This window comes from Bradysia coprophila, assembly GCF_014529535.1.
Source record: "Bradysia coprophila strain Holo2 chromosome X unlocalized genomic scaffold, BU_Bcop_v1 contig_26, whole genome shotgun sequence".
NCBI lineage: Eukaryota > Metazoa > Arthropoda > Insecta > Diptera > Sciaridae > Bradysia > Bradysia coprophila.
Genome location: NW_023503313.1, coordinates 5,290,135 through 5,311,343, shown reverse-complemented (window position 1 = coordinate 5,311,343; position 21,209 = coordinate 5,290,135). Strand labels below are relative to the sequence as shown.

The window sequence follows — 21,209 nt, the reverse complement described above, 5'->3', positions numbered from 1 at the left end:
CGAACGAAGAGGGTTCGGCAACACGTCGTGAACGCAAAACCTAATTTACTAATATGTTACCCTTATTTATTACATTATTACATAGATTTGCGCACGACAATTACACCGTGTGCAAATGAACTACGTTTGCTAACTAGATTGTTGCTGAAAATTATGAATATTTTTAACTTACAGCAGATAAAGATTCTTTGGACATTTTACATTTTGACTTCTATCATTTTCCTTCTTCTTGTCTTAAGCGCTGATAACTGCCTTAACAGTTATATTAATTCCAGATCCATCTCTCTTATTCTCGAACTGTACCTTCGAACCCTCGAACCTTCAATTTTGTTACTCATTGCCACATTGCTATTCATTCTCAAATTTTCTATTGAAATTCATAAATCAATCCTCAACATCAATATGAATTACGCTTCTACAACGGTAACTCACTATTCCCATACCAAATACGACAATATTCAACAAATTCATTATTTTTTTTTTCGTGCATACACAGCCTCATAACCAGTTGTAAAGGAATATTGTTAATTAGATTGCATCAAGGTACACCAATTATAGGCAGGCTCTAGGTTACTAGTTCAGTTAATTGAGATACAATTCCAATAGAAATAACTTGAGCATCACGTCATAGAGTACAGATTGGTATCTTCCATCATTTAACGTTGTATATTATGTTCATCGGATTTTGCATCGATCCGGTTTCGTCTAAGGTCTAATTTCTTTATTGAATTGAGTGGGTAGATGAATTGGAAATATTGTCAACAAAACAAACGATAAAAATGTGTAATTACATTAATGCTCAATAGAAAACTTGTTGGTACAAATTTTACCTGGCCAATGCACATGCAAGCAAACAATATCCAATTTTGTGGATGTTATGTACAACATACTGCAACAATTACGCTGATGCACGTAGAATTTACAGCCAATTATAGGCACGATACTGGTTTTGTCTCAAATAAAATTTTGTTGGTAACATCACAGTTCCATCCATGACGAACGCAAGTGCATAATTTTTCTAAGTGACCATAAAATCATATGATAAAGACCGTCTCTCGCTTGTGTAACACCACTCATATCTTATAATATGCGTATATAGATGTGTACGTACAGTTCATATAGCTAGATACAACAAAACATGCATGTACCTTCTATAATAAAACGAATTTAATGAGGTTTTTTTTTCGTTGTTTTTTTTATAAATCATGTGAATGTTGCTTGTAAAAGAATATGTACCATACCATGTACATGCTGTAATATACAAAACAAAAGTGGTAATGCACGATGACGGTATAATAATATGTATCTACAACGTACATTTGTACTATGTATATTTGTATAATACAGCAGAAGATGATACTATGGTTTTGGACAATTTTGCATTTTATAGCCCCCTCCTGAAATGTAGGTGAATGCTTTTTAATTTTTTTTTTATTCTTCTTAAGTGTAAGTCTTTCGTTTTGTTATTGAATCTTGTCTTGGGTTATCCGTCGTGGTTAATATAAATTGAATCTGCTGGCACAGAGTCATCAGTCAACATTCAGTATTGCTCAAAAAACGAACAAAGTAAAAACATTTTATTATTAAATATGAGAGCCTTTGTGTTAATTTCGTGTTTGGCGATCGCCGCGGCCAGACCTGAAGCAGGATATTCGTATAGTCGACCATCCGGTGGTAGTTCGGGTGGTGGACATAGCAGTGGTGGATTTAGTGGTGTTAGTGGTGGATCGAATTTCGGTAGCTCCGGATTCGGATCAAGTGGTGGACATTCAGGTGGATTCTCCGGCGGTTCGTCCGGAGGATTCTCTGGTGGCTCATCCGGTGGATTCGGCGGTGTCTCATCCGGAGGATTCGGTGGATTCGGCGGTGGAGCTTCGTCAGGCGGATTCGGTGGTGCATCTTCGGGTGGATTCGGAGGTGCGAATATATCAGTGACTTCATTTTCCTTAATTGTTGAAAACATCAATGTGCTTTGCTCTATTGAAAATTGTGCTTGTGCCGCAAGTGAAAATAGTGTTACATCACTTGCATGATGTGCAACAAGATAGTTTGAAATTGTGTTCGACATTTAAATGAAAACATTTGTTCTTGTTGTAGGATCAGGATTCGGTGGAAGTTATAGTAGCGGTGGATCAGCAATCGTTCAAAAACATATCTACGTATGTTCAATGTGTTTAAATCAAAGTTTTTTGGATTAATTTTTCTTTTCCTTCGGGTTAAAGGTCCATGTTCCCCCACCAGAGCCAGAGGAAATCCGTCCACAAAGACCAATTCCAGTAGGACAGGCCCAGAAGCATTACAAAATTATCTTCATCAAAGCCCCATCACCTCCATCTTACCAAGCTCCTCAAATCCCACTTCAACCCCAAAATGAAGAGAAAACTTTGGTCTACGTTTTGGTCAAGAAACCCGAAGAACAACAAGACATTGTTATCCCAACCCAAGCACCCACCCAACCCAGCAAACCAGAAGTCTACTTCATCAAAGTAATTTATTATGCTTTCTTCAACAAACTATCAAGATAATGAATAAGACTACAATGAATGATTGTCTCGCCAAGCGTTAAATGATGCCGGTTACTGCACAAGAACTGGTATATTTTGCGCCGAGTTGAGATTGTACAAATTCATTAAATTTTGCTTGCCTGTATAATTTAGCCAATCGAACAATCGACTCACAATCGAAAGTTCCTCTGGTTGAAATTCGATCGGATCGAAGGCAAAACAAAAATGTTCATTGTGTTCAGTTCAATACAAAAACAAATTACCGAACCACTCAATAACTTTCTCTACTCCATACAGTACAAGACCCAAAAGGAAGGTGGATCAATTGGCGGTGGAATCGGCGGAGGAATCGGCGGTGGAATCGGTGGAGGAATCGGCGGTGGAATCGGCGGTGGAATCGGCGGTGGACACAGCAGCGACATTGGAGGTGGACACAGCGCTGGAGGTGACATTGGCAGCATTGGAGGATCTGGCTCCGGTATTGATTTCGGATCATCTCACGGAAGCTCAGGACCATCAGCTCAATACGGCCCACCCGGCAAATCTGGACCATACTAAACCAATGACTTTCCTACCTAGTCCTATTCTAAACTATCTGTTGTATATAATTGTTTTTTATGTTAGCTCTAAGTATAATGTGACAGTTTTGCAATAAAAGAACGGTGACAAAATTTAAACTCATTTCGTTTTCAATTCGGTTCAGACATAATCATCAGAACAGACATCTGTACAATCGCAAACATATGGGTTACATTCAAAAAATTTCTTCTTTGCCATAAATCTGTAAGCTGTCTCCATCAATAAACAGATTCTGTACGAAAATTCCAATAGAATAAAATCAATGAGAGTGAACAAAGTATGAAAGGAAAATCGCTAGGGTGGTAAACAAGTCACTAAATCATTTTTCAGCATAAAAGTTTTGCTGAAATGCATTAACATTAATCGAAAAACTGTGCTTCAGTCTCATGCATTTTACTTTGTGAGTAGCAAACAAAACAACAACAACAACAACAACAACAAAATACCGATGAACGAGTTGAAAACGAAAACAAAAGTCTAATGTAAGCTCATCATTTACAATCTGCTGGCATTAGATATATATATATATGCATGTGAATCGTCAATGACTCCGTACATCTATATACACATTTGAACTCTCTACACTTCCTCTGTAAACAGCATTCAGCATATTGTAATAACCCGTCGTGTGTACGATAAAATATAATTTGTTTTTCCATAAGCATCGTGATGATCAATTTCAACGATGATTACTGTTTCTGATTGTCGAAATAAGTGAAAGTACTCATTACATCTCTGAAGCGGAATGAAAGAGCCACACAAGAGATGATGGTAGAAATAATATTAAAGTCAATTAAGCTGAAAATGGAAACTCAACTTTTCGGCTACCTTAATAATAATAGCCATCATTTTGCCATTTTAATTTCATAAAGAAACTCTACTCGGCTATTACTCACACCGCATGAATTTATTCCTCCCGTACCAACTTGTGTGAAATGGTGAAAAGCGTATTACACATCCAATAAAATATATTGACAATGGAATCGAGAAATGGTGAGCTTCAGATTGAGATTGCGAAACCCATCCAAAATGTGTTTCTAGCAAATTGCTGCTAGCACCAGTCCCCATCATTCTAATTACGTCTTTAACTTGTCTATCATCCCATATACGTACACACCATACAATAATTGTAACGCTTCCATGGCAATACAAATAGCTCTATAAGAGATACACCGGGATAATACTTTGCGATTTTACACTTCGTTCTTGTTTACTTTCATTCAACGAGACGGGAGAGTTATATACACAGAACTTCCCTACAGTGAGCGTGACGATTCTGAAATTGAAAAGGTTTTATTTCTAAATAATCGGAATATTAACTTTTAGACTTTTAGTTGTTTCACTGTCGACTGCACTTCAATCAAATATATAAGAAATCAGATCGTCTTTGACGTCATCTATAGACTTATCGATAGACTCAGGTATATGCAATGGAGGATAAATTGTGTGAGGAAAAGTTCAATAAACTAAACTCGAAGAATTTGAAACATTTATTACAATTAATGTAGCGATACGGAATACGAATAAGTGTCGTTGCCTCTGGCTTGATGCCTATCTTCTACAGTTCAAAAACCTTGGTGTGTGTGTGTGTGTGTAGGGTGCAGCGAAATGCAGTAATTGGAAAAAAGTCGATGTTTTCCTGATGTTAAACTTAAATGGTTAGTGAATGTGTTTGCGTAGTAATTCACCCTCAACAATAGAATTTAGTTTAGCCCAGGGAGGGCATATCAATTCCCAAGTATTCCCGAAAATTCCCAAATCGTTTTTCTTTGACGCCACTTAATTCAAGAAATTTTGAACGATATTTAAGAAAAACAACAATTTCTTCCTTGAAGTCGTTGTCCGTAGAGACACAGATGTCTTTTCACTCAATAATAGTCATCTACCGTTTAGAATTTGATATAGAACTGCGACGCAATGCTTGACGGTAAAGACATTTTAATTATAGCGATTCAGTAGATATTATCTATATAACGGTGTTAATGGTCTGTTTTAAGCCACAATGAAATTTTGATTACACCGTCTTTGACTTCTTCAATCTTGCCATCTAGGTCGCTAATTTGATTTCGGAAAAATTAATCGGGTTTTACTCTATCGCGATTCTAGAAAACAGATGAACCAATAGTATTGACTCCTTCATCCACCCACTTTCTATCCATAGAAATATGCGTCGCTATTTCGAGAATAGATGTCGTTGCAATAATTTCATTTTTATTTGACGGATTTTAGCTAAATTAAACGTCAGCATGATCTTAGAATAACGGAACAGTAAATATTTTTGATTTTTTTTACATATTGCTACACGTGGTTCACCAATCTAAGAATTTTTCACGTGAAGGTTACGCAGATTGCTAGCTGAAAAATGACAACACCTAGAAGAAATTAAATATACCTTGGACATCTATTTGACATTGCAGTGAGTGCAACATAATTCTGGACTTAATTCCCAAAAATTCCAAAATATTTCCAGTATTCCCAAATCGATTCTCAAATAATAGGCCTTGAGATCAGCTCCAGGTGATTTTTTTTTGCATACGGATGGTATCAAATGTGTAACACAACCATCATATAATAATGTTCATCTGAGCGGTATGATTATTCACTTCTGTACTGAACATTGTGCGGTTCAATCATACAATAATACAGTTGAATATGCCCGAGTTTTGTACTTTTTTACTGTACAAATTCGGGATAGCAATGATAGTACAAATTGTTAAAACATTACATAGCAGTACCTCTTAGCTGCACATAATGCGTTCACTATGTATACAAAAATGCTAGTCAAAAATGTTTTGCACAGTTACTGGTCACAATGTTTTTGTTTTCGTGAACTAAGTGAACCAATCAATGCAATTAAAGTCGAGATCTCTAACATTATTTTTGCGTTTTTAATAACTCGCCAGTTTCTTTTTTTTTAATGATAATTCAAGTAACAAAATGAATAATTTATGCTAATAGATAACGCCGCGTAAAATATTTTTTTCTTTAATTCGATGCTGTTACAAAAAGATATATCTTCATCATCTCCACAAGCGAGACCAATTTATTAACACTCGGTTATTGTTTTAAAAACCATTATGGAGAAATGAAATAGAGAAGACGAAGAAGATGTTAAATAAAAAAAAAGAAAAAAAATTATAAGAATGTGCAACCCAATTTAATTTTAGCAACTACACAACTTCGCAAAGTCGTATTTACCATCATCGTTGGTGCTATTTTTTTTTTCCTTCATTATACAACCGAAATGATATGAATGAAAAAATAAACACAAAAATTTTTCAGAAATAATTATCCATAGTTATAATAGTGAACTTATGGTTTGGTATAATCTTTTTGCATCTCATGGTATGCCGTATACATGTTATGGGTTACATGTACCGTCTATATGTGAGAGTATTTTGCACAGGAAGTAAAATTCTTCATTGTTTTTTTGAATGGTTTAATGCTTTTTTGTACATAAAGTATAAAGAGAATGGAGGATTTATCATAAATTGTAAATTTATTTGATGCTAATGGTCCAGTAGTGAGTTTCTCAGGTGTTTGGAATGTGCTTGGTATATCCGTTACATTTTGGTGGTATAAGTTGGACTTTTTTTTTCTTTCTTTCTTTTCTTTTTTTTTGTGAAATAATAAAAGCAACACTCATTTTTCACAGTAAGGAATATCATATTTGGTATAATATTATGTAGTCTCGGTGTATTTGGCGCCTGTCACGCTTTGCTATAATTTTGCTGTTAGGTATCTTGTATCTATCTATATATAAGTAACTACAGGTGCTAAAAATATTTATTTTTATTTTTTTTTTCTGTAAAATGTTGCCAATTGTATCTTCTTCGTCTTTATTTTCATTCCGTTTATTATGAAAATGAAAGTAAGATGATTTTATTGAACTTTTACACTAATAAGTCGGTTTCAATTTCGCTTTGTAGGTCAACCAACAAATGTGAAAATATCGTAAAAGTGACCAGCAGTTATTATATTGCGATAAAACGTTTTCAATAATAAACAAAGTTGTTTTTGAAAAAAAAAAATTAATATTTTAACTAATTTAATTATGGTAGACACACACAAACGATAATGGAATTGTATGTGATGCAAACGTACAAAAATTCATTTCAATGAAAGCAGAGAGAACTGCGGTGCGTAGTAGATGTATACATATAATGTACGGTTGTAATTCAGTTCAAGATTATTTATTATTTATTGCGGGTCTATTTGTTCAGAGGATTAACTTAATTTGGTACATTAACCCTGCTGAATGGCTAAAGGTTGAGTATATGTATTATATGCTGCATTAATCCGGCATTTATTTATAATGTTCCGACATAAATACGCTGATTAGAAATTTTTTTAGAAGTGAAAGTAATTTTCGAGAGTTTCCATCCCGTATCCAAAATAATGTTCACCGAAAATTAGCAATTACAATATTTTAATTAGAAATAATTCATTTGAATGCAAAGGTTGGCTAAACACATGATAATTGATTGCATGTACAACAATAGCTGAATTGCCCAGGGCCCACAGGGCCTATTTTTGGGAATTTTAGTTCTGAAAGATTCCGAAAAGTTCGGGAAAAATTCCAAAAAAAATTCCAAAAAAAAAATCTTCAGAAAGGAATTTGTATATTTCGAAAAAATCAATTTTACGAGCCTTTTCACACAGCATTGTTCGAGCGGCCCTTGGGCAGCCAGTTCGGACCTGATAGCTTATTGATGTCGACACTTATAGATTAAGGTACATATCTCGATATCAACTTGTTATGTATCATCAAGACTGGTTTCTTTGGCAGTTCATCGAAATGGTAAGTTTGGACCGACTTCGTGGTAAGAGAGGTCAATTTACAAACGCCAATAAATTCAGACGCATCTGACGGCAACTGAGCTAATAACAAAACAAAAACCGATCGATGGATGTGCTTTTATGCAGTGTGAACCATATTCTCGGACCAAATAAATACATAAATTATATCGACTGTTGTACTCGGATATACATTTCGATTCTATGCATTGGAAGCGATATAACATTCAACCATTAACTCTACGCACCAATTGTTTGTATAATTTTTGGGTTCATTTCATTAACATGGTAACAATAGTACCTATGGTTGGTCATTGAAGCATAATATAAACGACTTAGGCTTATAAGTTTCCTTGCAGTGCGATAAAACTAAAGCTCTATTGTCGCAAGCTGGACAACAAAAGGCTACAGTAGTATGTTTAGCAAAGTTAGTACAATAATTGAGTGTTACTTCATTACTTGATGACATATAATTACACATAAATTCGAAAAGGGACATTTACTTATACTGCCGTCGACTATATCCTTTCTTCCACACACATACATACACATCAAAATACATATATTAATAACCTTTGTGCCTTTATGTCTGTACATTTATGACAATCCCCTCGCCATATATTAAACCAAGTTCGATTAATTTTACTCAATTTGCGGTTCGCAAACATTATGCCAATGTCATTTTGTCACAGATAGAAGGTTTTTCGACTGACTAACCACTTGAGTCAATATATTTCATTCTAAATTCTGCAAGTCAAATACCAACCAAACGGATAAAGAACCAATTTTATTTCCTTACTCTAATCGTATAACAAGGTCATAAACTGTGTAACATATATCAATAATATGACAAACACGTATCAAAAGAATTGAACGAGCTTATGTGACACCATAAAATACTTTTACCCCCCCGCTTCAGACAAACATTCATATGATGTTATACACACACATTTACCACCTACTTCACATACATATATATATACATATATGAAAATTACGTGACGGACAGAGCCTGTCACCTCACCTTTCTCGTTATTATTAAATGTCTTCGTCTTTCCTCCCTGAAGTAAAACAGCTAATAGAACCAAATCCATAATAATTCACTGTATTCTAACCCGGCGCGCGGTAAAAACGGACGTGATATATGGGTATCTAAAGCCATATATAAAACTGATTACAGAAACAAAATAGTCACTATACAAACCATCCAGGATAACAGTTTTATATTGAGTTATACTCAAACATGTGGTTGGAAAGGAAAATAATATTTATTTTTCTCGTCTTATTTTATGTGGGTCCAACTATTGGTTTAGTTTAAGTTTGAATGTTGTTATCCGAATGAAAGTGAAATAAAAGCGAGAATTAGACGAAAATTATTTTTCTTTTTGCGGATGGTCGTTGAAAGATAAATGGGTAGGATGGCTGGTGCGGTGAAAAGGAAATTTTTTCGGTTGACGCATTCATATTTAATCCATTAATTGTTTTACCCCTCATTTTTTCGCCACTGCAACCTTTTTTAACCGAAGCGTACATGTCTTCCTTTCCTATCATATTTACAGTCCTATTTCTCTGTGAGTTTTTGCAGAGGTAGTTTTAGCACTGAAAGCGAACCATCCATTTGATTTACTACCTACATGCCTTGTGCGGTGGGTGTTTCTGACAGTTTTGTCCGTTTCTATATTCGGATTTCTGTTTCACATTCGGTTCGGAAAATTGTTAGATTGTCTTTTTTACCCTCTCTAGCAACCAAACTACATTTATTAAGGTGGTAAAAATGCAACGTAGCCTTTGAATTTTACCTGTACAATTAGAAATTAGTCAACAGTGAGTGAACAAACGAATAAAGTGGTATTTTGACAGCGTCAAAACGAAGTTTATTTGCTAGAGAGTGTATTGATCGTATTCGATACTATTACTTTAGTTTCAACAAATGTCATGGTTATAGGGAAAAGCTGTTTTGAAACTAAAGCTTAAAAACGCAATACATTTTCATATAATTCTATTACATTTTTAGTACATTACTAATGTCAGCGATCCATTTTTTTGGGAACCAACTTCACAGCTTTGTCATTTCATGGATATTTTATCAGAGTACGAATGTTAAGTTAAATTCAGATAAATCTTTATGAGTAAAATTTCGATATCTGCAAACCAAGTCGTAAGGTTAATATATGACTTTACCAGAGTTTGTATCAAGGCAACGCACTGTCTAGCACCGAAGCTGACTTTGCCGTCACTCAAATAGAGGACTGAACCGATCAAAGTTGGCTATTCTTTTTCATACAATGGCTATCAAAAATTTTTTACAAAATAGTCAACAGGTGTGTTTTTGGCCTTCTAATTGAGTTATGTCAAAGTCAGCTGTCAAAGTCAGCTTCGGTGCTTGACAGTGCTTTGATCAAGGGTTTTTTGTTAATGTTTTTAAAAATTGGTCCCAGACTCTTGTCAATCAAAAAATGTACCCGGAAATAGATGTTCCGTAAACAAACAAAGCCGTTTCTAATGTCTTGCCCACGAAATGATTGAATATGAAATGACATTGTTAACATTCGTGTTTACAATCAAATTGTGTGGGTCTGGGTCTTGTTTTTTTCGAGTTGATTTGTTTTGTATACGAATTCGTACAAACAGACTCAAGCGTATCACGATTCGAGAAACGTATTAACGTCGACCGAAATAATTCAAGAATGTTTAGCCCCGTACGAAGTACAAGGGGCTAATAGGATTACGATGCCGTGTGTAATTGATGGAATTCGAAGCAGACGGTAAGGGCAAAGTGTTTGCCTATGTTCATAGATAACGAATCCGCAATAAAAATTTTGTCCGTCCGTCCGTCCGTCCGTCCGTCCGTCCGTCCGTCTGTCACGATATCTTGAGTAAATCAAATCCGATTTCTATTTTTTCCCCCTGAAATATAGTCGAAATAGTGAGGCTAAGTTCGAAGATGGGCAATTTTGGGTCGACCCCTCCCGAGCTGGGGCCCCATAACTGATTTAACGTTTTCCGAAGATATCTGCGGCCATTCAAAGGCTAAACATGTAAGTGATACGTCAAATAAAAGGTATTTACAATACCGATCGACAAAAAAAAAGTTTTTAGAAATCGGATGACCGACTCGTTAGTTAGACCCCTTGGAGTGAACTAGGTACAGGGTGGCAAGCCGTTTTTAGCCCCGTACGAAGTACGAAGGGGCTTATAGGATTACGATGCCGTGTGTAATTGATGGAATTCGAAGCAGACGGTAAGGGCAAAGTGTTTGCCTATGTTCATAGATGACGAATCCGCAATAAAAATTTGGGCCGTCTGTCCGTCTGTCCGTCTGTCCGTCACGTCGATATCTTGAGTAAATCAAATCCGATTTCAAAAATTTTTTTTTTCCCTGAAAGATAGTCAAAATAGTGAGGCTAAGTTCGAAGATGGGCATATTCGGGTCGGCCCTTCGTGAGTTAGGGCCACCTAAGTGATTTAAGGTCTTTTGGTGATATTTATGGCAAGATAAACGATGGAAATGTAAATGACACGGCAAATGATAGGTATTGTCAATACCAATCCAGGAAAAAAAAGTTTTTTAAAATCGGGTGAGTGGACCGTGAGTTAGGGCCTTAGAAGTGAAAAGCTACTAGGGCCCTATGTACATTTTACATAGAACTCAAGTAAATTTCTTTCGTTTTTCGTAATTTTTGTGTCATTTGGAAGGTAATCAAAAGCCGAATAGAATGTTGTTGAAAAAAAATTAAATTTGGGTCCTCGGACTAAGGCCGCTACTAGGGCCCTATGTGTATTTTACATATAACGCGAGCAAATTTCATCCGTTTTCCGTAATTTTTGTGTCATTTGGAAGGTAATCAAAGGCCGAATAGAATGTTATTGAAAAAAAAATTTAATTTGGGTCCTCGGACTAAGGCCGCTACTAGGGCCCTATGTGTATTTTACATAGAACTCAAGTAAATTTCATTCGTTTTTCGTAATTTTTGTGTCATTTGGAAGGTAATCAAAGGCCGAATAGAATGTTGTTGAAAAAAAAATTAAATTTGGGTCCTTGGACTAAGGCCACTACTAGGGCCCTATGCGTATTTTACATATAACTCGAGCAAATTTCATCCGTTTTTCGTAATTTTTGTTTCATTTGGAAGGTAATCAAAGGCCGAATAGAATGTAGTTGAAAAAAAATAAATTTAAGTCCTCGGACTAAGGCTGGTACTAGGGCCCTATGTGTATTCTACATAGAACTCGAGCAAATTTCATCCGTTTTCCGTATTTTTTGTTTCATTTGGAGGGTAATCAAAGGCCGAATAGAATGTAGTTGAAAATAAATAAATTTGGGTCCTCGGACTAAGGCTGGTACTAGGGCCCTATGTGTATTTTACATACAACTCGCGTAAATTTCATCTGTTTGTCGTAATTTTTGTTTAATTTAGAAGGTAATCGAAGGCCGAATAGAATGTAGTTGAAAAAAATAATAAATTTGGGTCCTCGGACTAAGGCCGGTACTAGGGCCCTATGTGTATTTATACTCAATAAATTAAAATTTTAGGGCTATTTGAAATTTTTGTTTCATTTGAAAGGAACGTCGTACGGGGCTTCGTAATTGCGCTATGCGCAATTTCTAAGATGTACACATTCCATAATAATTTTACTTTAACTACATTAACCGGCGCAATAGGTTTACGGTCAAAGTAGGGTGACAGACGCAATAGGGTCACATACGCAATAGATATACGGGTTTGTACGGGGCTCAGTCGCAGCAAACGCTCCGACTGTTCTGATGGCTCGTTGCTTGTAGGTTAGCCAAATTTGAACGGATTTCGATGGATTTTGCTTTATTAGATAGGTATTGACCGTACTAATCAGGGAAAAAAAGTTCATGGAATTCGGTTTACAGAAGCGTGAGCTAGGTCTCTTGGAGTGAGCTTATATGTGGCTACTCGGCCGTACAGTGAACGTGGAGTATTTTGTCAATATCTCGAGTAAATTTTGACCGAATTTCATGAATTTTTTTTGTTTGGAAGGTATTATTGAATGTAAAGCAGCTGTACTAATTTCCACCTCCTAACAAAATGGCCGTCGGCCGCCAAATATGGATATCTATTTATAAATATATACAGCCATATTGAGCTATATAACGGTGTAGATAGTTCTTTTGAGCTATATATTAGCATATTTATTAGTAAAATGTTTATTTATAGGTAAATATAGGTTAATATAAATTGTTGCAAAAATTTTTAAGTTTGGGTTTCAGTTGAAAGGAACGTCGTACGGGGCTTCGTAATTGCGCTATGCGCAATTTTTAGGACGTGCACATTTCATAAGAATTTTAGGTTAGTAAGTTTAGGGTAAGAGTAGGGCGACCGACGAACTAGGGTCGCGTCCGCAATAGATGTACGGGTTCGTACGGGGCTCAGTCGCAGCGAACGCTCCGACTGTTCTGACGGCTCGTTTTTTTCAAATGTTACAATTTTATGTGACAAAGCTACCATTGTTCCTATTACAGAAATGTTTACAGTCAGCAAAAAAGCAATCCATTTTCTTGACATAAAAATTTTTTATCTCCTATTGTGGGTGCCTCCATGCAACTAATTCAATAATGAAAAAAGAGGAGAATTGACAAATTAGCAAGTAACTTAATGATTATTGCAAGATCACGTATAACAGAAACAATGTTGCTAAAATGTAGAAAATTTAACCTTAACATCGTAAAATCTTGCCATGTAAGCGAGACAATAAAATATTCACACCTCTTTCAAACTGATGTTTGCTTGTTGTGTTTAGTTTTTCGTTTAATTACAACAAATAAACAAAACTAAAACCCATTCGACATCGAGCAATGTCAAGAATGCCAAGCACACAAGCAATATATCATAATTTTTCCCCGCTTATATTTAAACATGCTCGGTGAACTTTCGTAATAAATTTCATTGAAACGTTGGAGCTAACAGTGATGTCTATAAGCGCACCCAAGGTCGTAACAAATAAATTCAAATTATTGTAATTAAGCCGGTACACGTACGTTTAAGACTGGATAGTCGATTGAAATATATATCTAGTCTTTTATCTGGAGAAAAGGAAAATTTACTCATAACATGAGATGGATAAGAATGCAATTTGAACTGGAAGAAGCAGTCGGACATAATATCGGTTTTTTGGTGGATTACAGATTATATTTAACAAATGAAGAACTGGATTTTTAGACCTGGACCTTTCATTGGATGCGCGTCCTGCTACAAAATTTATTATGACAAAATCTAGTTCTTTAATGTGCACTTAAAGCATACGAGCACGTCCTCCTTCGTGCAATATTCTAGGTATTCTTAATCAATTATTCAGATCTATCATCTCTTCGGACCAACTCTCAGTCTATCAACGCTTGGAGTTTATATTCTCGCAAAACAATAGTGTCACAAGTTCAATTTATGTGGAATGGTTCTTAATTAAACGAAAAACTCGACAAAATAATTAATGGTGCCAGGTCTGATTGTAACATATTTTTTTCGTAGAAACATATTGATGTGATGTGCGAGTGAGATACATGTGAGTGATTGTTAGCTTTTTTTGAGCTGTTAATGACACATGGTCCCCATCACCATGAGTACGAGCATGTAATGAAAAAACTTTCTGAATAATTGATATTAATATACCTTCATATTAGATTTATCACAGATGCTCAACCCATCATTAACCAATGCTATTCGACTTCGTCTATCTTTCTCCTCTGTATGAAAATTTTGAACATTATCATTAACGTGACATTGTGTTTGGTTTAGTTTAATTTCACTTCATGGTCTCAAGTGAAGGGTGGAAGTGAGCGACAAACTAAACACATTAAATCTATTTTTATTCGGCTTTGAAAATGATTTCGAACCCCGGATCACAACGTTAACACATTTTCTCACCGCATGAAGATCCACTTGATTAATGAAATTTGCAGCTAATTAATTATTTGCGAGCTTTCTCTCTCTCTCTCTCTCTCTCTGCATCTCTCTACTTTTTTTTAAACTGTCGCATGGAGAATAGATTTGATTAAACTTAAAAGGTGATTTTTCTTTAATTTATATAATTGCGTTGCTTGTATATCGGTTACCACCCACATGTCAACCAAACATTACGGAACATAGTTATCTCTACACCTTCACGTCATGTACGTAATTTATTTCGTGCGACTAATATAATGAAGATGTACGGGTTTCTGTTGGTTGGTAGGTTAGGAATAATAAACTGAGATTTTTTAAGAGCAAAGAATCCTTTGTAGCCTACATTTAGACAAAAAAAAATATTCGTTTTTTGATGATTTCTCTGAACCAAAATCTTCTTTTGAAAAAGTAAAACTATTAAAGCACGCAAAAATCAGTTACTTTTGAAGGAAAAATTGGTTTTGTTAGTCATAACTTATCCCACTTGAAGAAACCTGTGCAGATTACATAAATTAACACAATCTGCAAAGGTTTCACCCACAAACCAATTTTTTCTGTAAAAGTAACACATTTTTGCGTGGTTTTTATTCTTTCAAAAAAAAGATTTTGGTTTAGAGAAATCATCAAAAAAAGAATATTTTCTGCCTAAATGTAGGCTACAAATTTGCTAAAGGTGCATTCCTCTTTATGAGCTTTGTTTTGGCGTTTGTAACCACGCCTTGAAGTATGCAAATATTTTCAGAGGAAAGTTAGGCGCTTATAATTGATATAACGCAACGCCTAAATATAGACACGATAACAATGTACAGAAATTCATTGTATTTTGGTTACGTCATACGAGTCACTCAGAGTGTTTACATCGTGTACAGCCAACCAACCAATCAACCAAACATACTACAACTACCATAGCACTGCTACTGTAGCAGAGCTGTGCAACTATTCAAATTATGAAGCTTGAGTGAACTTTAGGACGTTACCAAATGTGATATAACTGCTAGAGAAATTCCATGTGGAACTGTCTGACACCCTGACACGGGAATCGAACCCGGATCATTTTGGTGGAAGGCTTGTACGTAACCGCTGAGCCATCCCATCATTTCAGTTTGCTCCACAAAAGAACAACACGTACAACCACGTTACTGCACGTCCGTACGTACGTATTGTATATAAAACATTACCGTTTGCCTCGAATTGAAATTGTTGGCTCGTATAATTCTCTCCCTCTATGCTTTGTATGAAAAAACGATACGTTCGCCCAATGGAAACGACATTTTTAACCCCGTACGAAGTACGAAGGGGTTTATAGGATTACGGTGCCGTGTGTAATTGATGGAATTCGAAGCAGGTTGTAAGGGCAAAGTGTTTGCCTATGTTCATAGATGACGAATCCGCAATAAAAATTTGGGCCGTCTGACCGTCTGTCCGTCTGTCTGTCATGTCGATATCTTGAGTAAATCAAATCCGATTTCAAAATTTTTTTTTCCCTGAAAGATAGTCAAAATAGTGAGGCTAAGTTCGAAGATGGGCGATTTTGGGTCCATCCCTCCCGAGCTGGAGCCCCATAAGTGCTTTAACGTTTTCCAAAGATTTCTCTGGCTATTTAACGGCTACACTGGTAAGTGATACATCAAATGAAAGGTATTTACAATACCGATCGACAAAAAAAAAGTTTATGGAAATTAGATGGCCGACTCGTGAGTTAGACCCCTTGGTTTGAACTAGGTACAGTGCGGGAAGCCGTTTTTGATTGCAGAGGCGCTGACTTGTATTTGTGAGTAGTGGTGCCCATGAGACCCTTTTTATTTATTTTGCTGTAAAAGTGCAGGTGCTCAGTATGAATCAACCTTCGAGTAGTGGTGCCCAGGCCTCACTTGTCCTTAGAAGTCGGCGCCCCTGTTTGATTGTAGGTTGGCCAAATTTTAACGGATTTTGATAGATTTTGCTTTAGATAGGCATTGACCGTACCAATCAGGGAAAAAAAGTTTATGAAATTAGGTTGACCGAAGCGTGAGCTAGGTCCCTTGGAGTGAGCTCATATCCGGCTACTCGGCCGTACAGTGAAGGTGGTGTTTTTTATTAATATCTCGAGTAAACGTTGACCGAATTTCATGAATTTTTTTTGTTTGAAAGGTATTAACGAATGTAAAGCAGTCGTACTACTTTTCACCTCCTAACAAAATGGCCGTCGGCCGCCATTTTGAATTTTTGTAAAATCAATATAAATCGGTGAAAATGATACTTACAAAGTCACTGATCAGTGGGAAGTGAATAGTTACGTGTGTTGGGTGTTTCAAGGATCCCAAATATGGATAGCTATATTGAGCTATATAACGGTAGAGATAGTTATTTTGAGCTATACACTAGCATATTTATCAGTTAATTGTTTATTTACAGGTAAATATAGGTTAATATAGGACTGAGGAAATTTTAGGTCAATTTTAAATTTGAGTTACGTTTGAAAGGAACATCGTACGGGGCTTCGTAATTGCGCTATGCGCAATTTTTAAGACGTACAAATTTCATAAGAATTTTACTTTGCCGACGTTTACGGGCGCAGTGGACTTACGGCAAGAATAGGGCGACGGACGAACTAGGGTCACGTGCGCAATAGATGTACGGGTTCGTACGGGGCTCAGTCGCAGCAAACGCTCCGACTGTTCTGACGGCTCGTTTTAAACTAAATATTACTGAATATTACTAAATATGGGTCTATAGTCGTCAGACACCTGTTGTTCTATCATATGAAAAGGGAAATGAAGAACTTTTCTGATTGATTGAACGAAGTTGAGGACTGAGGTAAAATTAAGATTTCGAATTGAACTATATTGACGAGACGTGATGTCATATTTAACTGCGGTAAAACAGGAAAAGTAGGAAAGTATGCAGTTGATTTCTGCAAATGTCTGTTTTGAGACCCAATATAACAAAAAAATTATGAATTTTACGTTGTTTACCTGTGTTTTGCGTGCCCATCAAACTTTCTAGCGTAATCACGTTGTCGCTACTCAATGGGAAGTGCTTCAAAACAGCGAAGGCAGTTTGAAGTCAAGTTGAAGTCGATCAGTTGCTATTGGCGAGAAAGCACGCAAAACAACGTGTTTTGCTTGTTTTGCCTGTTTTTCGCTGATTTTTCAACCATATCTCCGAATGTTTTTGCTCAAAAATCATGTGCGATATGTCAAATGCATGGTATTGACGAGACGAAACAAAATAGTAAATTTTTATGAAAATCGGGTTTGTCGATCGGTAGCTATTGGCGACAAAAATCGTGTGCGATATGTCAAATGAAAGTGATTGACGAGACGAATCAGAGTATTTAATTTTTATGAAAATCAGGTTTGTCGATCAGTAGCTATTGGCAAGAATGCAAACATTGGTGAGAAATCAAGAAAAATTGCGTATTTTCCCATTTTTCCTGTTTTCCCGCACCTCCCTGTTGATGTGATGTGCAAGATGAGAAGAACAGAACTGAGTTCATGGATTGAATGTAGTAATAATGTTGAACTGGGATAGGTCGGCTTTGTAAGTAGACGTTAGAAACAAGAAATAAATAAAAAAATTATCCTACGTTGAATTTCGTAGCAGGTTTCCCGTAGTCGACTTGTTTTTTTTTCATAATTTTTTGTGATTATGTCAAACAAAATGCGATATTCGAAGAACATATTCCATTCCTTCATTGTTCTCGTGGTAAAACAAATTTAAAGAATTTATTTTAATGAACAGAACTACAAATCATCATGCCCGCACGTTAGTTAGCGGGCGTGACGCAAGTGCACTACCAAAAATGTTTTAACAAAAAAATTTGGAGGACGGCGGAGCATATTTACAGCAACTTTTTTACTTCTCCTTCTTAACTCCAACGACCCCCAAACTTCGATATTTGGAATCTGGGCATCAATACGAGTTCAACGAGCTATCACACGTTACTACAGCTTCAAAATTGGCCGAGATATTGAACTTCGAAATATTGATGTTTGTATGAAAATAAGCAAAATCTCGAATTTTCATATAATGAAAATCGCCTACGTTAGTTAGTTAGTTCAAAGACTTTAACTTAGATATCTCTGATTTGTCTCCAATTACGGAGGAAATTTTAGTTCGTACGATTCAGATTATAAAAAGCCACATATACGGTGCCTAGTCATTGACGAAAACATTAGTTGAATATCACATTTGTTGTAAATATTTTGTAATTTAATTATTGATAGATATGCTGTGTAGCCTAGCAACCTTCTGTAAGAGGGCAGCACACTTTGTTTGTATTTTTAAAGTCAAATAAAGATCTTTCTCTTCTAGTTAGTTCCTATGAAAAAGGACGATTTCGTAACTCCTAAACGTTTCTTACGATTTTCCTGAAATTTTGGTTATAGGTCAATCTCGGGCCCTAGATCAAAATAAGATTTTAAAAAATGGGGGTATGCAAGCGTTTTTGGGAGCTAGGACTCCCGGAAGTTTCCATACAATGCCATATAACAGCGTGTGTGTGTGAAAAGAAATAATTTTTTTTCAGCTAGTAATTATGAATTATGATTGGTAAATGTTGGAAAAGGTGTTTTGATGGATTTGGGCTATTTTCGTCATGAGTGATGTGTTCCGATGTTGGTTCCTAAATTTTGGGATGACAGATGATTCCTCTGGCACTTCTTAACTTCCACCGGATTTTTCGATGGAATTGGGTTATTTTCGATATAAGTGAGGTGGTCCGAGGTTGGTTCCTAAATTTTGGGATGACAGATGATTCCTCTGGCACTTCTTAACTTCCACCGGATTTTTCGATGGATTTGGGTTATTTCCGATATAGGTGAGGTGTTCCAAGGCTGGTTCCTAAATTTTGGGATGACAGATGATTTCTCTGGCATTTTCTAACTTTCATCGGATTTTTCGATATAAGTGAGGTGTTCCGAGGTTGGTTCCTAAATTTTGGGATGACAGATGATTCCTCTGGCACTACCTAACTTCCATCGAATTTTTCGATGGATTTGGGTTATTTTCGATATAAGTGAGGTGTTCCGAGGTTGGTTCCAAAATTTTGGGATGACAGATGATTCCTCTGGCACTTCCTAACTTCCATCGGATTTTTCGATAGATTTGGGTTATTTTCGATACAAGTGGCAGATGTTGAGGAAAATAGTCCAAATAGAGAAAAATATGTCCTGAATCATCTGCCACTTGTGACGCAATTTTTTTCTAAAATTTTCTATCTTAAATTTTTTGGTTTAATTTTTTGTTGATAAAACTTTTGCGTTGAGGCGCAAAATGCGTCACCCTCAGCGATATCAGTTATTTTGTAGTAGAAACAAGGACTTGCGTCACACTTTTACCCCTTAGGGTTTTTTGGCGGATTTTCTGTTACTCGACAAATTTAAATTTGAAACGGAACTTGTATTGTCACGACAGATATGTTGGGACGAATAGCATTGATAAATTAATGAAATAATTAATGATGGTGAAAGAGTCGGGTCACGCTGAAAAGTGTGAAGGAGCAAACCACTTTTTCATAACGCAATTGTCTTGTGGTGATTTCTTTCATGGAACTGATTAATTTGTTACCATTTCCCCTATAATATCAAGAGGAAAAATATTTCCACAAAAACTCTGAATAATTATTAAGTAATGAAATGTGATGCTGCATTAAAATGTGGTGATACGAAGGAAGCGAACGTAATATTCTCGATTCGATTTTTTGGTTATAACGTACGAAATTTACCCGAGGATAATAAATTAGAAATTAGAAATTTTATCTGATTTATTTAAGGTAAGGAAATGGGAATATTATTATTATCTTAGCTTAATCTTATTAGCCCTACTTTGCATAAATCCAGAATATCTACCAATCTTTCAATAACGAGAGAAAAAAATCCAATATATCTCTGAGTTATGGGTTTCTTTTTGGAACGCAAGAAGCCCTCACATAAAAGTTAATGTATTTTTCAGTTGAATCAAATAAATTCCGTTTTCATTGTTTGTGACTTTCCGTCCCAATTATCATAAATTTTTTCATAGCTTTTTTTTAGACCCGTACTTTGGTTGGGTGTGCGTATTTGAAGAATGTTGTCCCTCTGTTTGTCATTACGGCAATACAAGTTTATCGTAAAATCGATGGTTTGAATTGAATAAACGATTTCGACTTGAATGAAAATTGGAATTCAAAGTTTAGTTTGAAGTTGGGCAAAATAATAGCAGAGGTAGCATCGACGCAACACAAAAATTGTGTCAAATTATTTATTCTGCAATTTTGACATAGATGATTCATTTTATACGTCGATGCAAAGTCAAACCAATTTTACCTCTTCAAAGCAAGCTAATGATGTTCGTATTATTACACAGTTCCACATAACAAGAAAATTGTCGACGAACCTTTTTCTTAAAATGTGTCCCTCAATTGAAATAAAAACACAAAATCTGTGCATATGATGCATTG

At 35.8% G+C, this 21,209-nt stretch overlaps 2 protein-coding genes across 4 annotated transcripts in view; one reads left to right on the top strand and one right to left on the bottom strand.

Moving 5' to 3' along the window:
* LOC119069347 (RYamide receptor-like) overlaps window positions 1–21,209 on the bottom strand; it is an 83,162-nt gene that overhangs the window by 36,343 nt on the left and 25,610 nt on the right. The window lies entirely within an intron of this gene.
* On the top strand, window positions 1,515–3,181 carry LOC119069348 (glycine-rich cell wall structural protein-like). Of its 2 annotated transcripts, none has more exons than XM_037173423.1 (4): window positions 1,515–1,917; window positions 2,098–2,159; window positions 2,223–2,486; window positions 2,802–3,181. In XM_037173423.1, the coding sequence occupies exons 1-4, from the start codon at window positions 1,590–1,592 to the stop codon at window positions 3,060–3,062; spliced, it is 915 nt and encodes a 304-aa protein (XP_037029318.1). In that variant the 5' UTR covers window positions 1,515–1,589; the 3' UTR covers window positions 3,063–3,181. The 2 variants fall into 2 exon arrangements, with proteins under 2 accessions (XP_037029318.1, XP_037029319.1); XM_037173424.1 differs by having other exon boundaries at window positions 1,516–1,893.

Excerpts from the sequence above, each read along its gene's own strand:
- LOC119069348 (XM_037173423.1), top strand. The coding sequence starts at position 1,590 with ATGAGAGCCTTTGTGTTAATTTCGTGTTTGGCGATCGCCGCGGCCAGA. Across the intron at positions 1,918-2,097 it reads ATCTTCGGGTGGATTCGGAG|GATCAGGATTCGGTGGAAGT; the intron begins GTGCGAATATAT and ends TTCTTGTTGTAG. Across the intron at positions 2,160-2,222 it reads TCGTTCAAAAACATATCTAC|GTCCATGTTCCCCCACCAGA; the intron begins GTATGTTCAATG and ends TTCGGGTTAAAG.